This window comes from Crocuta crocuta, unplaced genomic scaffold, assembly GCF_008692635.1.
Source record: "Crocuta crocuta isolate KB4526 unplaced genomic scaffold, BGI_CrCroc_1.0 scaffold235, whole genome shotgun sequence".
NCBI classification, from domain to species: domain Eukaryota; kingdom Metazoa; phylum Chordata; class Mammalia; order Carnivora; family Hyaenidae; genus Crocuta; species Crocuta crocuta.
The window spans coordinates 6,851,285-6,870,445 of record NW_027531285.1 but is presented as its reverse complement, the minus strand read 5'-3'; the positions used below and the strand labels follow the sequence as shown (position 1 = coordinate 6,870,445).

Here is a 19,161-nt window from a genome sequence, read left to right as displayed (position 1 = left end):
CTCCCGGGCGTGCGTTCGCGCCCGCGCGCCTCCCCGGCGTCGCTCTCCGCCTCCCGGCTCCGGCCTCCGCGCTCCCACGCGCTCTCGTTCGCGCCTCCCCCTTCCCTGGGCTGCTGGCGCGGGATCCGTCTCATCGCGGCACTTAGCAACCGCTGCGCCCCTCGCGGGGAACCGAGTCTGACCCCCTCACAGCCATTGGCCGCCGCCCGAGACGACCCTGGAGCCCCCGCTCCACCCACGTGCCTCCAGGGAGGAGGTGACCGAGCGGCGGGAGGCAAGAGCGTGTGTCCGGAGAGCCGGGGCGCCGCGTTGCAGGCGCCCCGAACCTACCCCGTGGCGGAAACCCTACGAGTCCAAGGAGATTCGAAGAGATTTTGCCAACTTTGCTTTTCCACCAGGCTAACCTGTCCGCCCCACCCTCCTCAAAGGTGGGTGGGTTTAANGGGGGGGATGATTTGGCATCTTTGAGGTCTAGGTTTGAAACCTGCCTCAGTTGCTGTTTTATTTTGTGATCTACCAAGTTGCTAAATCATTAAGCCCCAGTTTTATTCATCACTACATTGGTCACGAAAATGGTGCTTACCTAAGAGGCTTCTGCGGCTTACATGTGGGATTGGCATCTGCAAAAGTAGTGGTAAGGGCTCTGCGTAGAGTGAGCCTAAAAACAACAACAACAACAACAACAAAACCTCAACCAAACAACAACAAAAAATACCTTTTTGCTATGTGGAAAAGATTGTCAGGTAAAGTTCAAGCAAGAAATTTTCCAAAAGAGAAGTCACAATAAAGGATGCAGCCCCTATGTATGCTTAAGCATTTCAACTAGGGTGATTTTTCAATATTGGGGGGCTTCCATGAAGGCTGCAAAAATGGGAATCTAACCTTTCATCAGGAAAGGTATCCACTGTTTACTGGGCATCTAAACGTGCAAGGAGCATGCCAGTTGTTGTGTGGGTTAGAACAATCTGGGAGCAAGATGAGTCAGAGAATGGTACCATGTTTTAAAAAGACTTTACCTATGAGAACTGATGGGGTGGATCCAGATCTCCATTTTGTGGCCTCCTAAGAAAGAGAATATGTTCTTGCTAGAATATGTGTCCACAAATCATACTAGACAAAATGTGAGTGTCTTAAGGCATATAAAAAGTGCTATGGGTTTCTTAGGAGGAGCAGTGTATACTCCGGCTGTTGGGACCTTTGCTTGATAAAAGGGGCAGTATTTGAAATGGATCTTAAACATTGGTAGATAGTCCATAGTGAATAGAAAGAGAAGGAAAGGACTTTCAAGGCAGAGTGAATAGCATGAACAAAGGCAAGGTACCAGGAAAGCACATGGACTCTGTAATCGGTCCACTTGGATTCGTTCGAAACATGCAGAATCTCATTTCCTACCCCAGGCTTATTGAATCAGAATATCAAAGTATGAGACTCAGGAAGTGGAGTCCCATTCTGACTCTTGCTTCATATACAAACGCTCCATAGCAGGATCAGGACCACCACAAGGCCAGGAAGGTGCCTTGGGCGGCACAAAGTATAAGGAGATGCTTTCCTGCACGATCCAGAGAATGACTGCCTTCTTCAATTCTGCACCCTAGCGGTCTCATCCACCTCACTCAAGTCCCAGCCTTGCTCCACAGGTAAGTATTTGCAAGATATGGATCCAGTTGTTCTCCATTCTGGCTCTACAGTGGACTTAATTAACCAGGGTATATGGCAGCTTTAAAATATGGCCACAGATTCGTTGACAGGCTTCCTGTAGGGAGGTGGGTCCCCTCCCCTGAAGGTTCCCAACTGCTTCCCTGAATAAAATGCAGCAGAACGGATGCTATGTGCCTACTGAGGCTAGGTGTGTAAAAGGCCCCACAATTCCACCTTTTTCAGTGGACTATTTGCGCCTGGGCTTCCTTGGGAGATCTGACTACCTTGAGCCACCATTTCTTTTTTTTTTTTTAATTTTATTTATTTCTAGGTGAGAGAGAGAGACAGCGTGAGCAGGAGAGGGTCAGAGAGAGAGGGAGTCACAGACTGAAACAGGCTCCAGGCTCTGAGCTGGCAGTCAGCACAGAGCCCGACGCGGGGCTCGAACCCACGAACCGTGAGATCATGACCTAAGCGAAAGTCGGACGCTTAACCAACTAAGCCACCCAGGTGCCCCTTTGAGCCACCATTTCTTGAGGAGCCTGTATGGAGAAACACATGTGGACACTCTGGCTAAGAGTACCAGCTGAGTCTAGCCTCTGACACATTCCAGCCTAATCAGCAAAAAAGTAAATAGAGAAGCCTCTAGATAATCCCAGCACCTAGCTATTTGGTACACACCTATCCATTTGTGGTTTTTAGCCAAGATCCCCAACATCATAGATCAGAGACATACCATCAGCGCTGTATCTCTTCTGAAGGCTTGACCCACAGAATTTGGGAGCATATTAAAATGGCCTCTGTTTTATACAAATAAATCTTGGAGTGTTTTGTTTTGTAACAGTAGCTAAAGAAAAGACGGAGCTTTTAAGAACCCAAAGACAGAAAAACCAGACTGATGCCTGTGCTTCGCCCCCAGATTCATATTCAGTTAGCATACAGTGGGCCTTGGGCATCAGTGTTTTTTTTTTTTTAAAAAGCTTCACATGCAATTTTGATCTGCAGCCAGGATTGAGAACCACTGAGGTGGTCTATACAATACATATAGGAAAACCGTAGAATAAAACATCAGAAGACAGATAAAGGCCATCAAGTGAAGACACTTGAAGTCCAGGGGTAGAATTCTGGACTTAATTAGGGAGAGAGTTAGAGACATTAGATTAATCAGGCTGGATGTTAATTGGAGCTGTGCTTGGGAAACATTAATCTGGCATCGTTGTGTGCTTTTACCTTATTAACTGCAAATCTCGTTATCTGAACGAAATAACCCCTTCCCTTTGCCAACTGCTCACCAAAAGAAAAAGAAAATTATTAAAAACAGACTGTCCAACTCATCAAATGGGTACTGGTCTTCAAATTACTGAAAAAGGAAAGCCAGAAAGAAAGGAGAAGCAGTGCTGCTCACGAACATCGAACTACAAAGTTTAAGAAAATACGGTACAATTCCTGCCATGCATGGAGGAGTGAATAGATTTTTTTTGGCAACAAGTGTAGTTGAAGTCTGGACCCTGTAACCCAAGCTGTGGGTCCCTCAGCCCTTATTCAGCCCTGCAAGTGATAATATTTTGATGCCAACCCCACAGTAACAAGAGCAGATGACAAAGAAGACAGTCTCCTGTTATAAATGAAAAATAAGAGAATAGTCAGTAGTCATCATTCAAAACCAAGGAGCTATTTGTAACACTTAGCAAGAATATTCCTTTTACCTTTGCCAACACAAATGATATTTTTCTGTACCTGTGGCTTTGCTTACTTCCTCTAATGGGCTGCAAAGAAGAAATATAAATTATTAACCAACCAACTAGTCATTAATTTTTTTACGACTTCAGCATCCACATCATAATGCTATAGCTGACTTCTTTTTTTAATGGAAATGTCATGTTCATAGAAAGCTCCAATAGAAATGGATGGCAATTAGATTCCCATTCACAGCCAAATTCAATAGGCTCTACAAAGTGGTAACCAAACATATTTTTAGTTTTTTTTTTTAATGTAGAAAGCATGCATTTTTGAAAACTGTTTTCACACATCATTTTTTCTGAAACACAGATGCTTCCCTGCTGTATGTAGTATCAGTTACAAATGGAGACAGCCGACTTGGGGGAGGAGATGCATCGCCTTACCAAATCTTTGTAGCAAGATCCTGCGGGAAAGAAAAAGAATTGTAATTCGAGATTCCAGCTCTCAGGCTTCTTATGATAAGACATTGACACGAAAGTATTTCTGGCATTTCAGGAGATGATTGCTGTGCAGGAACATATTGTATTTCAATCCATCTCTGTTTCACAGAGGAACTGTTATCTAAAGCTTTTCAGACAGCCAGGAATCTCTCTTATTTATATCTTTAAAAATTCTGTGGAAGGTTGCTCTTTGGAGCAATGGTTCAGAAACCTCTCGTCTGTTCAGTGGACATTTTCATTGCTTTGGAAGTCCAAGAGCCAAACCTTCTTCCTTATGGAAGGGCATGTCTCCATGGTGAGGATCCTGATCGGGGCAGGACGCGTCTCCTTCTGAAGAAGGAAGATGGTCCCAGGGGAAAGGGACAGATCACAGATCCGTCAGCAGAGACAGATGTGGCTTCAGTTGACAGCATGCTTTGCTTGGGACTTTAAGTCTGGATCAAGGGACATGATGGGGATTTTATTAACAGTCATGGACAAAAGCAACAGTGTTGAATGGCCATAATGTCAGCAGAGCCCCTGAAGACAACTTAACCACATGAAAAGGGAATTTGACTGTGGTTTTGGTAGATTTGTCCTCTGAGCTTGATGTCTAGCTTTCGTATCCCCTTCCCAAATGGCCAGGCACCCTTCAAAAATTTTCTTTTCTGTTTTACATAGGTCAGCTAGTGTGTGTATGCAATCACTTAAGTTCTATTCTCTTAGAACACTTCAATTATAGACCAGTGTTATCAACTATAATCCCTTTGTTTTATTAGCTCTTCATTTCTTCCTCTTGTAGCTGAAAGTCTGTACTCTTTAACCAATCTCGCTCTACCTCCCTGCTCCTTTGCAGCCTTTGGCACCCACACTTCCACTCTCTGTCTCTGTGAGTTCAACATTTTTCTTTTCTTTTCCAGACTCCAATATAAGTGACACCATGCAGTGTCATCCGTCTCTGTATGGTTTATTTCTTTTAGCATAATGCCCTCAATGCCCACCCCTGTGGTCTCAACTGACAGGATTTCCTTCTTTCTCATGGTGAATAATATTCCATTTATATCTATATACCACATCTTTATCCATCATCCATCAGTAGACACTTAGGCTGTTTCTACATCTTAGCTCCTGTGAATAATGCTGCTCTGAACATAGGAGTGCAGATACCTCTTCAACATCCTATTTTCATTTCCTTTGGAAATATACCCAGAAGTGGGGTAATTGGATCTTTTGGTAGTTCTATTTTTAATTTTTTGAGCAAGCTCCATACTATTCTCCATGGTGGCTGCACTATGGAAAAGTGCATTAGAAAACTCTGAAAAGTTAGTAAGAGTTAGTTTTTGATGTTTGAACTATGACAAATTTAACCTAAATTTCTTCTCTTACAGAGAGCCATTTGTGAAGTCACTGGGGAAAACATCCATTAGAAAAAAAAGATAATTCTATTCAGACAATTGTTTAATATCCGCTTATGCGAGGCAAACAACAGGCATAGCTGGGGAAATGTTGAAAAAGACTGGCCCTTGCCCTTGAAGAACATACGCAACTTAAAGAGACACTATTTTAATACATAATCTGAATGCAGTGAGACAAGAGTTAACACCAGAGGCTTGCAGTGAGTTCAGAGAAAGACAGCGGAGGGCACAGCTCCCTGTTAGTATCTATTCTGCATGGCCATTTATGTAACTGTAGATGGCAAAATTAGGACTCAGAAACAGTAAGTACTATGGGCCAAAATGATTAACAAATAATGACTATTTTCCTACAAGCTATCTTACCCTGGAGATTTTTTTCTGTTATACTACTGCGTGAGTAAAATAAAGTTGCCATGTACTGGTTTAATTGACTTATGGCTCTACCATCTTGGAATATGAAACAAACCTCAAACACCCAGTATCGTCCCTCAGCCCTTTGCATTGCTACAGTCGGGGTGCACTGTCTTCAGCCTTTGTCATGGGCAAGCTTTCTCTTCTGTAGAAACAAGGTTGAGGTATTGTGTGCAAAGGGATTAGCAAACACTAGGCACAGAGAAAGTGCTCAGCAAAGATAATCATTGTTATTCCCACCAGCACCACTACTTTGCAGCCATGTTGGAAGGACCAGAGTCTTCACATAAAATGTATGGTAGGATGTCCGGCACATTAGGGCATTAAAAAACAAAATTAAACTGAGTAAATTTGAAGATCAACTAGTTCTTGAAGTGGGCAGTATCCCAGCTAGCAAGTAGAGGGGAAACTCCACTGAGCTAAACAAAAGAAAGAGTTTTAAAGGCAGAGAGATGGCACTGGAAGAAGAAGGATAAGGAAGGGGAAGGAGAGAAGAGAGGAAGAAGGAAGGAAGGAAGGAAGGAAGGAAGGAAGGAAGGAAGGAAGGAAGGAAAGAAAGGCAGAAAGAAAGAGAGAGAGAGAAAGAAAAAGAAAGAAAGAAAGAAAGAAAAAAGGAAAGAAAGAAAGAAAGAAAGAAAGAAAGAAAGAAAGAAAGAAAGAAAGAAGGAAGGAAAGAAAGAGAAAGAAAGAAAGGGATGGGGGAAAGGAAGAAGAATGAGAGGAAAAGGAAGAGGAAGGAGGAGAAAAAGGAGGAGGAAGAAGTGGAAGAAGAGAAGAAGAGAGGAATTTATTAGCAATGAATGCATTATTTAGGAAACTTATCAGGAAGTTTCCTAGTGCTGATCAGGAAATTCCAAGCTGACTGTTAAAGGTTATATGCCCTGGGGGACTGAAACTGTATTGAGGTTAGGTTTTAAGTCTTAGCTTTCCGACTCGGGGCCTTGGTTTACTGTCATGACACCATTTGGGGCCTATGGTTTTTTTTAACAGGGCTCTGGTAAGCAGTGGTGGTCACCGTTACTATAAGATTGTTATCCATAGCCTTGGACACCAATGACTCTCTGATCCTGTCCCTCCTCCTCTCTTTAGTCTTCTTCTCGGGATCTTCTAATTCTTCCAAATGTTAATGTTTTCTAAACATTGCCCTGGTTTCACCCTTTCCTTTCTCTTCTTCTCCCATTCTCACTTCCTTTCTCTCCACTGCTCACTGACATTATCCAGCCCTATGGTTTCCATTGGCCTCTAGGCTGAGGACTTTGTAAGCAGCAGACCTCTCCCCTCACCTGTAGAGTCTTATTTCAGTCTGTCTGGTACACATCTCCTTATGACTCTTTCTTAGGCATTTTGAATTGAATGTGTCTCAAAATGAATTCATCATTTTCTCATAATTATCCTATCTTCCATCTCTTGTTGAAGAATGTCATCCTTCATCAGTTCATCCAAAAAAGAAACCTGGGAATAATGCCAGATTCCTTCCAGCACTGTCTCTCACCCTCCCTCTGTCTCAGCCTCACCTCAGCCCATCAGTTACAAAGGTGATCTTGGAATCCACCCTCTCCCTCCGTCCTCATTGCCACAACAGGAGACCAGATAACTGTCATCTCTCATCTGGAGCAGTGCCCCAGCACCTGCCTGGCCTCCCTGCCTCCCACCAATCCATGCTTTCCACCTCTACAGAATGAGACTACTAAAATGCACATCTCAGAATAGCACACACCTGCTTAAAAATCCTTCAGAGACTCACTGGAGCCTTCAAGATAAAATCACTTTTGCTTCTGTTACCTCTTGATGTTCTCCCTCTGCCTCCCCAAGCCTCAACTTTCAAACCACGCAGATTTACTGGAGTGGAATGGAGTGGTTATGCAGACAAATTCTTATATCTAAAGGACCTGGGCTCAAATCCCAGCCTACCTTCTTATTACCTGGAGAATACCAAGGCATTTGACTGAGGCTCTCTTTTTCTCAACTCATAAATAGAAATAAGAATGCTACCTACTGAGCATGGTTTAGATAAAGACTCAGTTAAATAATGCATGTAAAACACTTGGCATGGTACCTTGCACAAATATAATGGCCCTAAAATGTGGCTATTTATCATTACTTGCAGATACTTGGATATGCATTGCTCTCCCATGCTCCTGGGCTGTTGCCCTGGGCATTCTCTGCTGAGAATAAACAATCTTCCTTAATTGGCCTGCCCATCATTTAGTTGGGTTTTAAGAATCAGCCGAGACATCTTTTCCTTTCTCTTCCCCCACCAATCCCCAGGGCTGGGCTGGTTTTCCCTCCTCCTTGTTTCCATAGCACTCTCTATATACCCAGTTCATGTCCCTTATCACATGTTTTAAAAAGTAATTTTTTAGTATGCTTTTTGCTTGCCTGCCTGCCTAAACTCTGAGATGTTAGAAAGAAATGCATTTCTCGTCCATATCTTGTGTCTGATAAATTGCTAGACACATGGTGGTCACTCAATAAATGTGGAATGAATGAATAAAAGAAGGATGATATAAATCTTACACTCAACATAGGAATTCGAGTAAGAGAATGAAGAATGTTATCTGCTTCCTTGTCATAATATCCAATTACATGAATTGATGACAAAAAGATACAGAGACAGGGGCACCTGAGTGGCTCAGGTGGTTGAGCCTTTGACTCTTGATTTCTGCTCAGGTCATGATCCCAGGATAGCGAGATGGAGCCCTATGTTGGGCTCTGCACTGAGGATGGAAACTGGGATTTTCTCTCTCTCTCTCTCTCTCTCTCTCTCCCTCCCTCTCTCTCTCCTTCTCTCCCTCTGCCCCTCCCCTGCTCATGCTCTCTCTTAAAAAAAAAAAGAAAGAAAGAAAGAAAAAGAGAAACAAGGACAAATCAGAAGGACTTCAAGATCTGGAAGAAGAAATATAAGCATGGACCCCTAGACTGGCTGGAGCTGGGCTGGGTCACTAGGTGGCAGATGAAGGGAAGCGCAGCAGAGGCACCCCCTCTCCTCAAAACGTTAAATGCTGACTAACTTAGCTACCATATCACAAACAGAAAATACTGTGTAGGAAATAGCTATCATAATTTGAATAAGCATCTACATTTACAAACATTCAGGCTTGCAGAGAAGTAGGAGAGGCGACCTGACAAATCTGTGTAGATGCCTCAAGGATCTTATCCAGTCCCTAGGAAGAGGCTCCATTCCTTTCTGACTAAGGCTCTTCATATAAATGTGGACATTTTGGGATCTCACAGTGAATTCCTGGGCATGTATCACTGGACCCTGGGGACCCAGGACGCAGAAGGGGTGGCATTAGGTAATCCAAACCCAGCTCTGGGGTAACGAGCAAGTCACTTAACCTGTCTGAATCTTAGCGGCCACTTCACTTTGTAAGATGTTTGTGGGGTTACAAGAATGGATATAAATTTGGCAGTGAGCACTTTATAGCAGGCTCTGAATATTCTGTTCATCTTTCCCCCCACCCCCCACCCCACTTAATGCTGCCTTGATGCAGGGGAAGTTTCCATTGATACTGGCTGAATAAGTCAGGAACGCTACAGTGCACAGTAGGGTCACCACTACGTATGCAGTACTGTGCACCTTACCAAACTCAAAGAGGTGTTAAGAGATAATGTGAACAGTATGAATGCACCCACTCTACCCCCGTACTGTCCTAGAAACGACTTTCTCATATGCCTGCAGTTATGGAGAATCTGAAGTGCCCACATTTTTACCCTGCTTAGCATTTTCTCCCTCCTAGTTACTCCTTTATGTAAGAAAAGTTGTAACATTTCCTTTAAAAGTGTAGATTAGCCCCTAATTAGAGAAATATGTAAAAACAGACTACTTGTTTTCTCCAAAGCAGAACCCCCCAAAGCTGAAGTGTTTCCTAGTTTGTAAGTAAGCCAAAGTTATGTGAAACAATTTTTCTAAAGCGATTTTCTATTAAGTTTATTAAGCTACTTTTCACTACTGAAGAGTTGGCAACCAAATTCTAATCTTATAGTTGTTCTAGCGGATATTTCAGAGCCCAAAACACGCACTTACCGTATGTCTTTATGAAACACTAGTCCCTTTGGATTAGTGTACTTCCCTAAGGTGAGTAGACTCCATCCTATTAAGAACCATATAAAATGTAACATCTTATTTACATTTTAGAGAAAGTTTTTGAAAGTGTATAATTTGTTAAAGTAATTTACAGACTGAATTACACTAGGAAAAATTCTTAGAATTTAGACAATGACTTCCTCCTTCCAGTCTCCTTCCTAGTATCAAATCTGTCTGTTAGAAAAAATAGAAGGGAGAAGTTTTGAGTTAAAGGGATAACATTTTTTTAAATGGGAAATATCAATCATACCTCAAGAAAGGAAAATAAAAACAAAAACTGATAAGTAATTGTGAAATTGTGTCTACTAGCCTTTAATTAACGTCTATTTCCTAAGAAGTTGGACTTGAGGGGCACTTGGGTGACTCAGTTGGTTTAGTGTCCAACTCTTGGTTTCGGCTCAGGTCATGATCTCACAGTTTTGTGAGTTTGAGCCCCATGTTGGACTCTGCATTCACAGCATGGAGCCTGCTTGGGGTTCTCTCTCTCTCCCTCTCTCTCTACCTCTCCCTTACTCGCACTGTCTCTGTCTCATTCAAAATAAATAAATAAATTTTAACAGTTTCAAAAAAAAAAAAAGAAATTGGCCTTAAAAAAATCTTTTGAATGAACTGCCCATTTTCCAAAGGTAAAACTGCTTTAGGATTTTGTTTTTGTTTTTTGTTTGTTTGTCTTTTAGAGAGAGTCTTTGTTCGTTTTTTAGAGAGAGTGCAAGCATGGAAGAGGGGCCAAGGGAGAGAAAGAAAAGATTAAGCACGCTCCACTCTCAGCGTGGAACTTGATACAGGGCTGGATCCCACCTGGGATCATGCTCTGAGCCAAAATCAACAGTCGGATGCTCAACCAACTGAGCCACCCAGGTGCCCCAAAATTGCTTTAGATGTAAAAGAATTTCCTAACTTCACTGGGTTCTCTTTCATTTTTGCTAATGGAAGTCATCATAATAATATTGACAGAGAGAAGGAGAGAGAGACAAAGTACACACTGGGCCATGCACAGGCTCTTCCACTTTGACCAAGTGTCCTTAGGCAAAGCGGTTAACCTCCCTGTGCATCAGTTTCTTCATCTGAAAGAGGGAATGATAATAGCACTCACCTCATGGAGGGTTGTGAGGATTAAATAAACTATTCCACGCCTGGCTCAAAATAGTTGCTCAATGAATCTAATCATCATTACTTTATGTAACAAGCAGTTATATAAATTTCCTCATAGTTCCTTGTGACTATGGGCAAAAGAACAGGACATGCTTTGATGGAAATTTTTAATCTTTTTTTAAGAAGAGTGGGAACCATCTCCACTCCCTTTAGTGCTCTCAAATCCAGTCACTCGCCAGGTCTTATGAATTCCGACATAAATAGTCCTGGAATTCATGCCCTCCATTTGTCTGCATTTCTGCCTCAACTCACTTCTCGAGCACCTCACCCCTGATGCTAAAACCTCTTCCCAGAACTCCTTACCTCTCACATTTCCTTCCCCTGCTGATTCTCCAACCCACGGAGCAATGATCTCAGAGACCAATGATTCCAATTTTCTCCCTACTCACAGATTGTTAGTGGCCGCCATTGACCCTGGGATTCAGTGCAAATGAATCTTTGTGATCTTCGTGTTGGTCTCAAGACCCTGCAAAATCCAGTTTTATCTCTCCCCTGGAGCCCACCATGGGCTCCCCCTGAGTACATACAAATGAACATATACTTACATTTACATGCACACACATGCACATGCATCTGTGTACACACACACACACACACAGAGTTCCTTCAGTTCCTGACCTCCATGCTTTTGCCTCCCCAACCCCTATTCATTCTTTAGGTTTCAGTTTAGAGTTCACTTCCTCCTGGAAGCCTCAAGCAGCCCTTCCATAACAATTCAAACCATGCAAGCTGTCCATTGTCATGTCTGCAGACTATAAACTTAAAACAAAACAAAACAAAAAAAAAGGCAGAGGCCAATGTATCTTGCTTACTTTCCACTGGGTATTAAGCACCTAATGCATTGCAGTGGCTTAGTAAGCATTGTTGAATAAAAATCGGTTACATGATAAATTGCCATGTTTATTCTGCTCTTTTAAAATTTGGCAAATCAGTACCTCATTTAAAAAAGGAATATTTAAATTAGATGAGTTTTATATTAGTTTCTTTCATGGAAGCAGTGCATGAGAACAAATGGGAAACAACAACAAAAAATGTTAAAATGTACCATTAAACACTCTTCCCCAGGCTGAATTGCTTTGAGCTATTGAATTTTTCTTTTGGAAACAGCATGAATTTAATGTTCATTTTAGCAAAAGACAAAAAAGATTAAAGGTGAGAAAAAGAATTCATTTCACAGTCCGTCATTTTCTGCCTCAAAGAGAAATTAGCATTCAGTTGATGAGAAGGAGGTAAACTCATTCAGTCTCTGTGGAGGGTAGTTAGGCAACTCCTATTCAAGTTAAAATTGCATATCCCCTTCAACCCAGTAGTTTACTCCCTGGCATTTTTCTCTAAGGGGATAAGCAGACAACATCACAAAGAAGATGGTTTGGCCCAGATTGCCTAGAAAAGAGTCTGAAGCAAAGCTTTGTGGAGAGGTTCAATCCTAGAGCAGTTAAAAGGGATGGAAAAGGGAAGCCAGGCAAGAAAGAAAGGAGGGGGGAAAAGTGGTACTTAGTGAGGTGGCCACAGTTTTAAAAGAAAATAAAGCCAGTCCCTAGCTAGGCCACATTCCTCTGGTCTGGCTGTGTAGACCCACTGCACCTGGGAAGCCTCCTGGGGTAAAGGAAGGAGGGGGGAAATCCCTCTGTCATCTTTCCATCTTCTTTCTTTCTCCTGTCTGCGCACCTTCCCCCTACTCATCTGCTCCCTCTGGCTGTTAGGTACCCCTGCCCTTCTGGGTTGTGCTAACTAGTTCCCCTAGGCAGCCCTGGGAAGTCAGTCCCTCGTGCCCCAAAACAGGCACCCAGGGCTCTGCTCCCTCTGAAATGAGAAGTGGTGGGAGGGGTCAGAACCATAGGTCCCTCTGAATCTGGTTGGGGCTGCAGCTGCCCTTCCAGAAGCTCTCCCATATGACCCTCGTCTTTGGGGGAGCATAAGAGCCCCCAGGGCTAGGAGACTGGGCCAGTGCCAAGGCAGCGCGGCTCTCCATTGAGTTTCGCCGCGAAAGCAGCTGCAGGCCTGGCGGGCAGGTGGGGCAGGAACACTTGGGGAAGAATGTAAATTGGATCAATATAGATGTACACTCTACATTCATTGTAACATGGTTTATGAGCCTCAGCCAAACCTGCATTACTGGAGGGTTAGTCCAATACATTTTAATGTATTCAAAATTGTATGAAATCTGGTTAAAAATAGTATTTAACATATGCTAGAATGTATGCCATGACGTAAAGAGAATGTGACTCTGTGTGTGTGTGTGTGTGTGTGTGTGTGTGTGTAAGCCTAGAGATAGTAGGAGGAAAGATTTCCAAAATATAAAATGTTAGTGGTCATTTCATCTGGGTGGTAATATCTCAAATGCCTTTCCTTTTTACCTTAATATTTTCCTGTGCTTAAAAAATGTATAAAGATTCCATATTATTTTATAATCAGAAATTTCTCAGTTATTTATCGTTTTTAAACATTCCATATCAAGAGCAATGTTTAAATAATGATATCATGGCACTCGCTATAAATAAGAGCAGAGGAATTCCCATTCTGGTCCGCCATGCTCTGGTAGGTCCTCTATGACTCTAATCTGGAAAGGATTTGTGTGAGTATCAATAATCCAAGATATCACCTATGGCATTACTACTATGTGTGAATTCACTTAATGAAGATTTAACTCTGGAGCAACAGGGCTGAGGCAAAGATACAATGAAGCCCACCATTTAAGGACTTCTAGAGACATGCCTTCTCACTGTCTTTATAGCCACTTATTGGGACCACGTTTCAACCTGGGCAGTAGGTCCTCACACCAACCCTGCTTTTCTCTTGTCCACACGTTTGCTTCTGCCAAGTCCATCTTTGTCCCAGTACATGCAGCTGTCTGCTCCACGGGGACTGGGAAGGGGGATGTGAAGCCTTCTTTCAGGTCTCAGTGCATCTGTTTCCTTTTATGGTTACCTCCGCAGAGCCACAAACCTACTCTGCAAATTATTGTGATTCTTAAAAACTCTTCTTCAACATCTTAATAGATTTCATAATATTAGATATTGTCAGTAATCCCAAAGAAAAAATTCAATTTGCTTACATAAAGCATGAGTAACTAGATTTGCAGTTCTAAGTGGGCAAATGTATCATTTCATGTGACAGGCACAAATCCTGCTTGAAAATGATACTCAGTAGCAAAATGAGATGGTGATGCAATAAAAATGTATGCCAGAGCACTGAGGTTGAATAAATGAAGTGACAGTGGTTTTGAAGATTCTTACAGTCTCAGGCTGGCTCCAGCTCCGTGATGCTATTAGTTCCAAAGCACAGAGAGGAGAGCCACTACCCTCCATTCCACTCCCTCTAGAGGCAGGCTTGCCTCCCACCAGTGCAGAGTGAGTAGAAGTGAGGGGCAGATGAGACCTGCCTGCTGGGAGCAGAGGCCGGCAGGGTCCTGGCATCCAGACAGCATGGCAAGCAGCCCGCGTCTGAGGAGACCAACATGAAGGAGGTTTGTAGGGGAAAATCCTACTTTCTAACCTGCAGATTGAGTAAAGCAGTGGGGAATTTAGTGGTAATGAGAGAACTACAGACCCAAAATGGCGTCACTTAGGTTAAGGCCCCCAGTCAGTGAACCAAGACTTAATACCTAAACTAACTGCGGTTTCTAGACCCTGGAAATCTGACCTTTAACCAGTCAACATGGGAATTCCTGGTCAGCACTAGGAAATTTACTGATAGGCCCCTTTTCTTCCCCTAAGAAAGGCAAGTGTTGCTATAATAATGGACTTTTTGCTAATAATGTCCTTTTTTCCCCACTCCCTCTTTACTTTTGAAGACTTTTCCTTTTCTGTAGCCTTTTGGAGCTCCCCTCTACTTGTACATGGGATGCTACCAGATTCATGACTCATTTAATAAAGCCAATTCAATCTTCAAAATTTACTTCAGAGGCGCCTGGGTGGCTCAGTTGGTTAAGCGTCCGACTTCAGCTCAGGTCATGATCTCACCGTTCATGGGTTTGAGCCCCACATTGGGCTCTGTGCTGACAGGTAGCTCAGAGCCTGGAGCCTCCTTCAGATTCTGTGTCTCCCTCTCTCTCTGATCCTCCCCTGTTCATGCTCTCTTTCTCTCTCTCTCTCTCTCTCTCTCTCTCACTGAAATAAATAAAACATTTAAAAAATTTTTAAATTTACTTCAAATGTCTACAAAGATTCCTTCAAATGTCTACAAAGATAGCTCATAAAAACAAAGCATTCTTGGAAGCAAGATATATATATATATCACACACACACACACACATATATACACACACACATATATACATACATACATACACACATACAAACTGCCCAATAGACACAATCCCTTGTCCAATTTTCATTTAGACTTGAGCCCATTCTCAGAAGAAGTCTTCAATAAGAAGAGAGGCTGCTGAGCCCCATGAATGAAGACCTCTGCAGTACCACAGCCAAGATGTAATTCCTCAGTCCTTTCCCAAATTGACCCACAGATATTTCCTGGTAAGTTATATATTGCGATGCTGCTGGACACAAAGTCTGAGCTGACACTGAACTTGGACAGCTAAGTGCCATCATGAGCATCCTCTCCAAGTTACAGCAGCAGTGAATGGAAGACAGGTAATAAGTAGAGAACTGTCTTGTGCATATCACACAGTTGGTTCACCAGCTCCACAGACCCACCCAGTGGTCATTTCCCCAATTCTGAAATGTAAAATAAGAATAAACGTATTTGGTAAGTGGTAGAATCTTTGCATCAGTTTCCTGACCTGTGGAAGAAGAGCTACTGGAGTAGGAAAGGTCAAGTAAAACCCCTTGAAGCTTCCCTTTTCAAGCCAAAATAGTAAAAAACCAATATCACACCTTGGATAGAATGGCAGAGATTAGTGGCATTTTCAAAGACAAAGGCTATAGGAGTGGTGGACTCTATCATATCCTCATATAATTAATCAGGCTGGCCCCTGCAAGAAGTGAACAGATTGTACTGGATAACAGTGTACAGTACAAATTTAGCCCAACAGCTATCTGTGCCAAATGTTGTCATCAATAAGACAGATCAATATAGCTTCTGGTATGTGGCATGTGGCTATTGATCTAGAAAATGCATCCTTCTCCAGCTATCAAAAAAAAAAGAACAAAAACTGTTCACGCTACATGTGGCGTAAGTGGGATACACATGGGTATGTATTCATGGTTTTACTGGAGTTAACTCCAGTGCTAGTTAACTGCTCTGATATCTGTTACAACATTGTTCAAGGGAGCCTGGATCATTTGGATGTCCCATGAACATAATATTGGCCTGTTATATTGCTGACATCATTTTAATTAAACTTAATGAGCAGGAAGTGGCAAATATTCTCCAGAGGATGAGAGCAAAACTCTAAAATATATCAGAAGGCTGTTACGTTGGAAAATTTTTGAGGAGTTAGTGACATGGGGACATATCAATCATCACCTTAATGGCAAAGGGCAAGTTATCTTACCTTGTCCCTCCCATAAGTAAGACAGAAGCACAACACAACATTGGCTTCTTTGGGTTTGGGAAGCTTCAACTCATTCATCAAGTTATATGAAGGGTATCCATTTTGAGTGGGATTCAGAGAAAGGATTTTGTGGCAGGTCTAGGCTATAGTACAAGCAACCTTACCAATTGGGTAATACGGCTTAGCAGATTCCATGCTACCATAGCTATCTGTGTGGAGTTTCTAGCAAAGTCCAGTAGGAGAACTACAGAATAGACACCCAGGGTTCTGGGAAAAGTTTGTTATATACATCAGAGTATAAAGAATTGAAAAGCAATTTTCAGCATGTTTCAAGGGTGCTAGTAAATACTGAGCTTCCAATTATGGAACATTAAGTGACCATCCAACCAGAATTACCTATCATAAGCTGAATCCTATCAGACTCACTATGCCATACGATCTGTAGAAATCCATCATAAAGTGAAGGTGGACTATCTGAGATTGGTCTTAATCATGACCAGAAGGCAAGAGTAATTTACAAGAACAGATGATCCACACCCGATATGCTCAGAGCTATGGCCTCCCGGGGCTCCCTGAGATCAGATGATAGAGGAGGAAAAAGCCCAGGCTTGGTTCACAGTTTAGCTCAGTATGTTCTACAAGTTGAAAATGGACTGATGAGGCAGGGCTACCTCTGAAAGACAGTGGTGAGATAAGATCTTCCCAAGAGATAGAACTTTTGTGCAGAGAACCTCATACTTTGTGTAGAAAGAAAAAGGGCCTGAATTGAGAACGTACATGGAATCATGGGCAGTAGTGAATGGCTTGGCTGACTGGTCAGAGTCCTGGAAGAAACAAGATGAGAAGATTGGGGACAAGGGGGTCTAGGAAAAAGGTATGTGAATATACCTGGGGGAAGGGGCACAAAGTATGAATATCTTTGTATTCTACGTTAACGTAACCTCCCTGGAAAGCATCCAGTGCAGAAGTACCAAGTGGACAGGATTACTTACCTATCAGCATCTGTCCTTAACTACTTCTGTGCTTATGCAATGGGCCCGTCAATGGAGTAGCCATTGTTGCAAAAATGGAGGCTATGCATTATTCAAAAGGTACATCACGTGTGATCTAGCTAATACCACTGCTGAATATCTGGCCTCCTAATAAGAAAGAGCAATCTTGAGCATCTGATACGACATCATCTCTTAAGGAAATCAGACAGTTGGTAGTAAGTTGATTACATAAGCCCTTTCTATCCGAAAAAGGACAGAAATTCATCCTGATGTAGCAGTAAGGGTTTACTTTTCCTTCCTACAGTCCCTCAGCCAGTATCATAACCAAAGAATAGGATTTTTCTGTATCGGATCCTATATAACATTGACTTGGGACAAGAGACTCATTTTACAACAAAAGGGGTGTAGCAGCGGACACGTGATGATTGGGCTCCACTGTCCCTACAACAAGCCAGCTTACGAATACAAAAAAAAAAATAAGGGTGATTATATATATACGCAATATCAGCATCTATTATATGGTATAGTGGTCACATTAGATATAATACATAGGTCTTAGAACTAAGGTGCAGAAGCAAAAATGACCAGTCACTATCATTCCCAATCATCCTCTTGGGAAATGTTTGATTCCCACTGCTGTAACTTTAGGCCCTGTGGAATAGACAGCCTCGTTTCTAGAAAGGTAATATTCCCACCGAAGGACACAGTTAAAGTCTCACTAGGGAAAAACCTATGGCCACCACCTGTTTATTCTGGGATCATTGTTCCAACAGCACACAAAGAAATGAGATACCACACTAATCATTTTGAGGAGGTAGGATTGGTATTAATTATATGAGAGGCAAGGAGAAACATGCTTGGCACACGTTTTTCCCTGAGCATCTCTAGGTAATATCAAATGGGCAAATATAACAACTATGATCTGATTAGGGCAGAGTAATCAGAGGCTCAGAGCATTTGGAAATGTGGGTCTAGGTCAGTCACCAGGCAAGCTAATATATTACTTATTTATATTTATTTTTAATATATATTACATATATATTTATATTTTCTTTTTAAAAATTAATTTCTAATATATTTATTTTTTCTTTTCTTAAAATTAATTTCTTTTTAATTTGAGAAAGAGAGAGAGTATGCATGCACTGGTGCAAGGGGCAGAGGGAGAGAGGGGCAGAGGCAGAGAGAGAATCTTTTTTTTTTTTAATTTTATTTAAATTCAAGTTAGTTAACATACAGTGAACTTCAGGAGTTCAGTGATTCATCTCTTACATATGACTGCCAGTGCCCTCCTTAATGCCCATCACCTATTTAACCCATCCCCTCACCCATCTCCCATCTACCAACCCTCAATCTGTTCTCTGTTTTTAAGAGTCTCTTATGATTTGACAGAAAGAATCTTAAACAGACTCCATGCTCAGCATGGAGCTCAACTTGGGGCTTGATCTCAGGACTGGGAGATCATGACCTAAACCACAATCAAGAGGCAGATATTCAACAAGCTGAGCCACCCAGGCGCCCCCAGGCAAGCCACCTAGACCATCAAAAGTATGAGCTGAGGAGGGTGTTAGATAATGAGTTTCACTTTCTTCATCTGGACTAATAGCAGTAAAGTATCGTTTGTCTTACTAAGGCTCCTTTTGGAGGTTTACACAGAAATTATGAGTAAATAGGAGCCAGAAAGAGCTGTGAGTGTACCAAGAAAACTTAATGCAAGAAATAATTAACAAGGAGGCTGCCGAGGGTGTTGCTGGTGCTCTGCGCCAATTCCCTTTACGTTGCCGTGTACCTATCCCCCAGGTCCTGGGGGTGTCGACTCCTGACAGACCTTTTTGCAAGGCTGATGAGTGCCACC

General features: G+C 42.3%; 1 protein-coding gene across 1 annotated transcript in view; it reads right to left on the bottom strand.

Moving 5' to 3' along the window:
* The window catches only part of NECAB1 (N-terminal EF-hand calcium binding protein 1), a 184,024-nt gene extending 180,179 nt beyond the window's left edge, over positions 1 to 3,845 (bottom strand). Inside the window, exons 1-3 of the mRNA XM_077771332.1 lie at positions 3,762 to 3,845; positions 2,869 to 2,922; positions 14 to 326 (exon numbers count right to left, since the gene is read on the bottom strand). Of these exons, the coding sequence (XP_077627458.1) occupies positions 14 to 326; positions 2,869 to 2,922; positions 3,762 to 3,845 (451 nt within the window). The remainder of the gene's footprint in view (positions 1 to 13; positions 327 to 2,868; positions 2,923 to 3,761) is intronic.
* Positions 3,846 to 19,161: the final 15,316 nt, after the last annotated feature.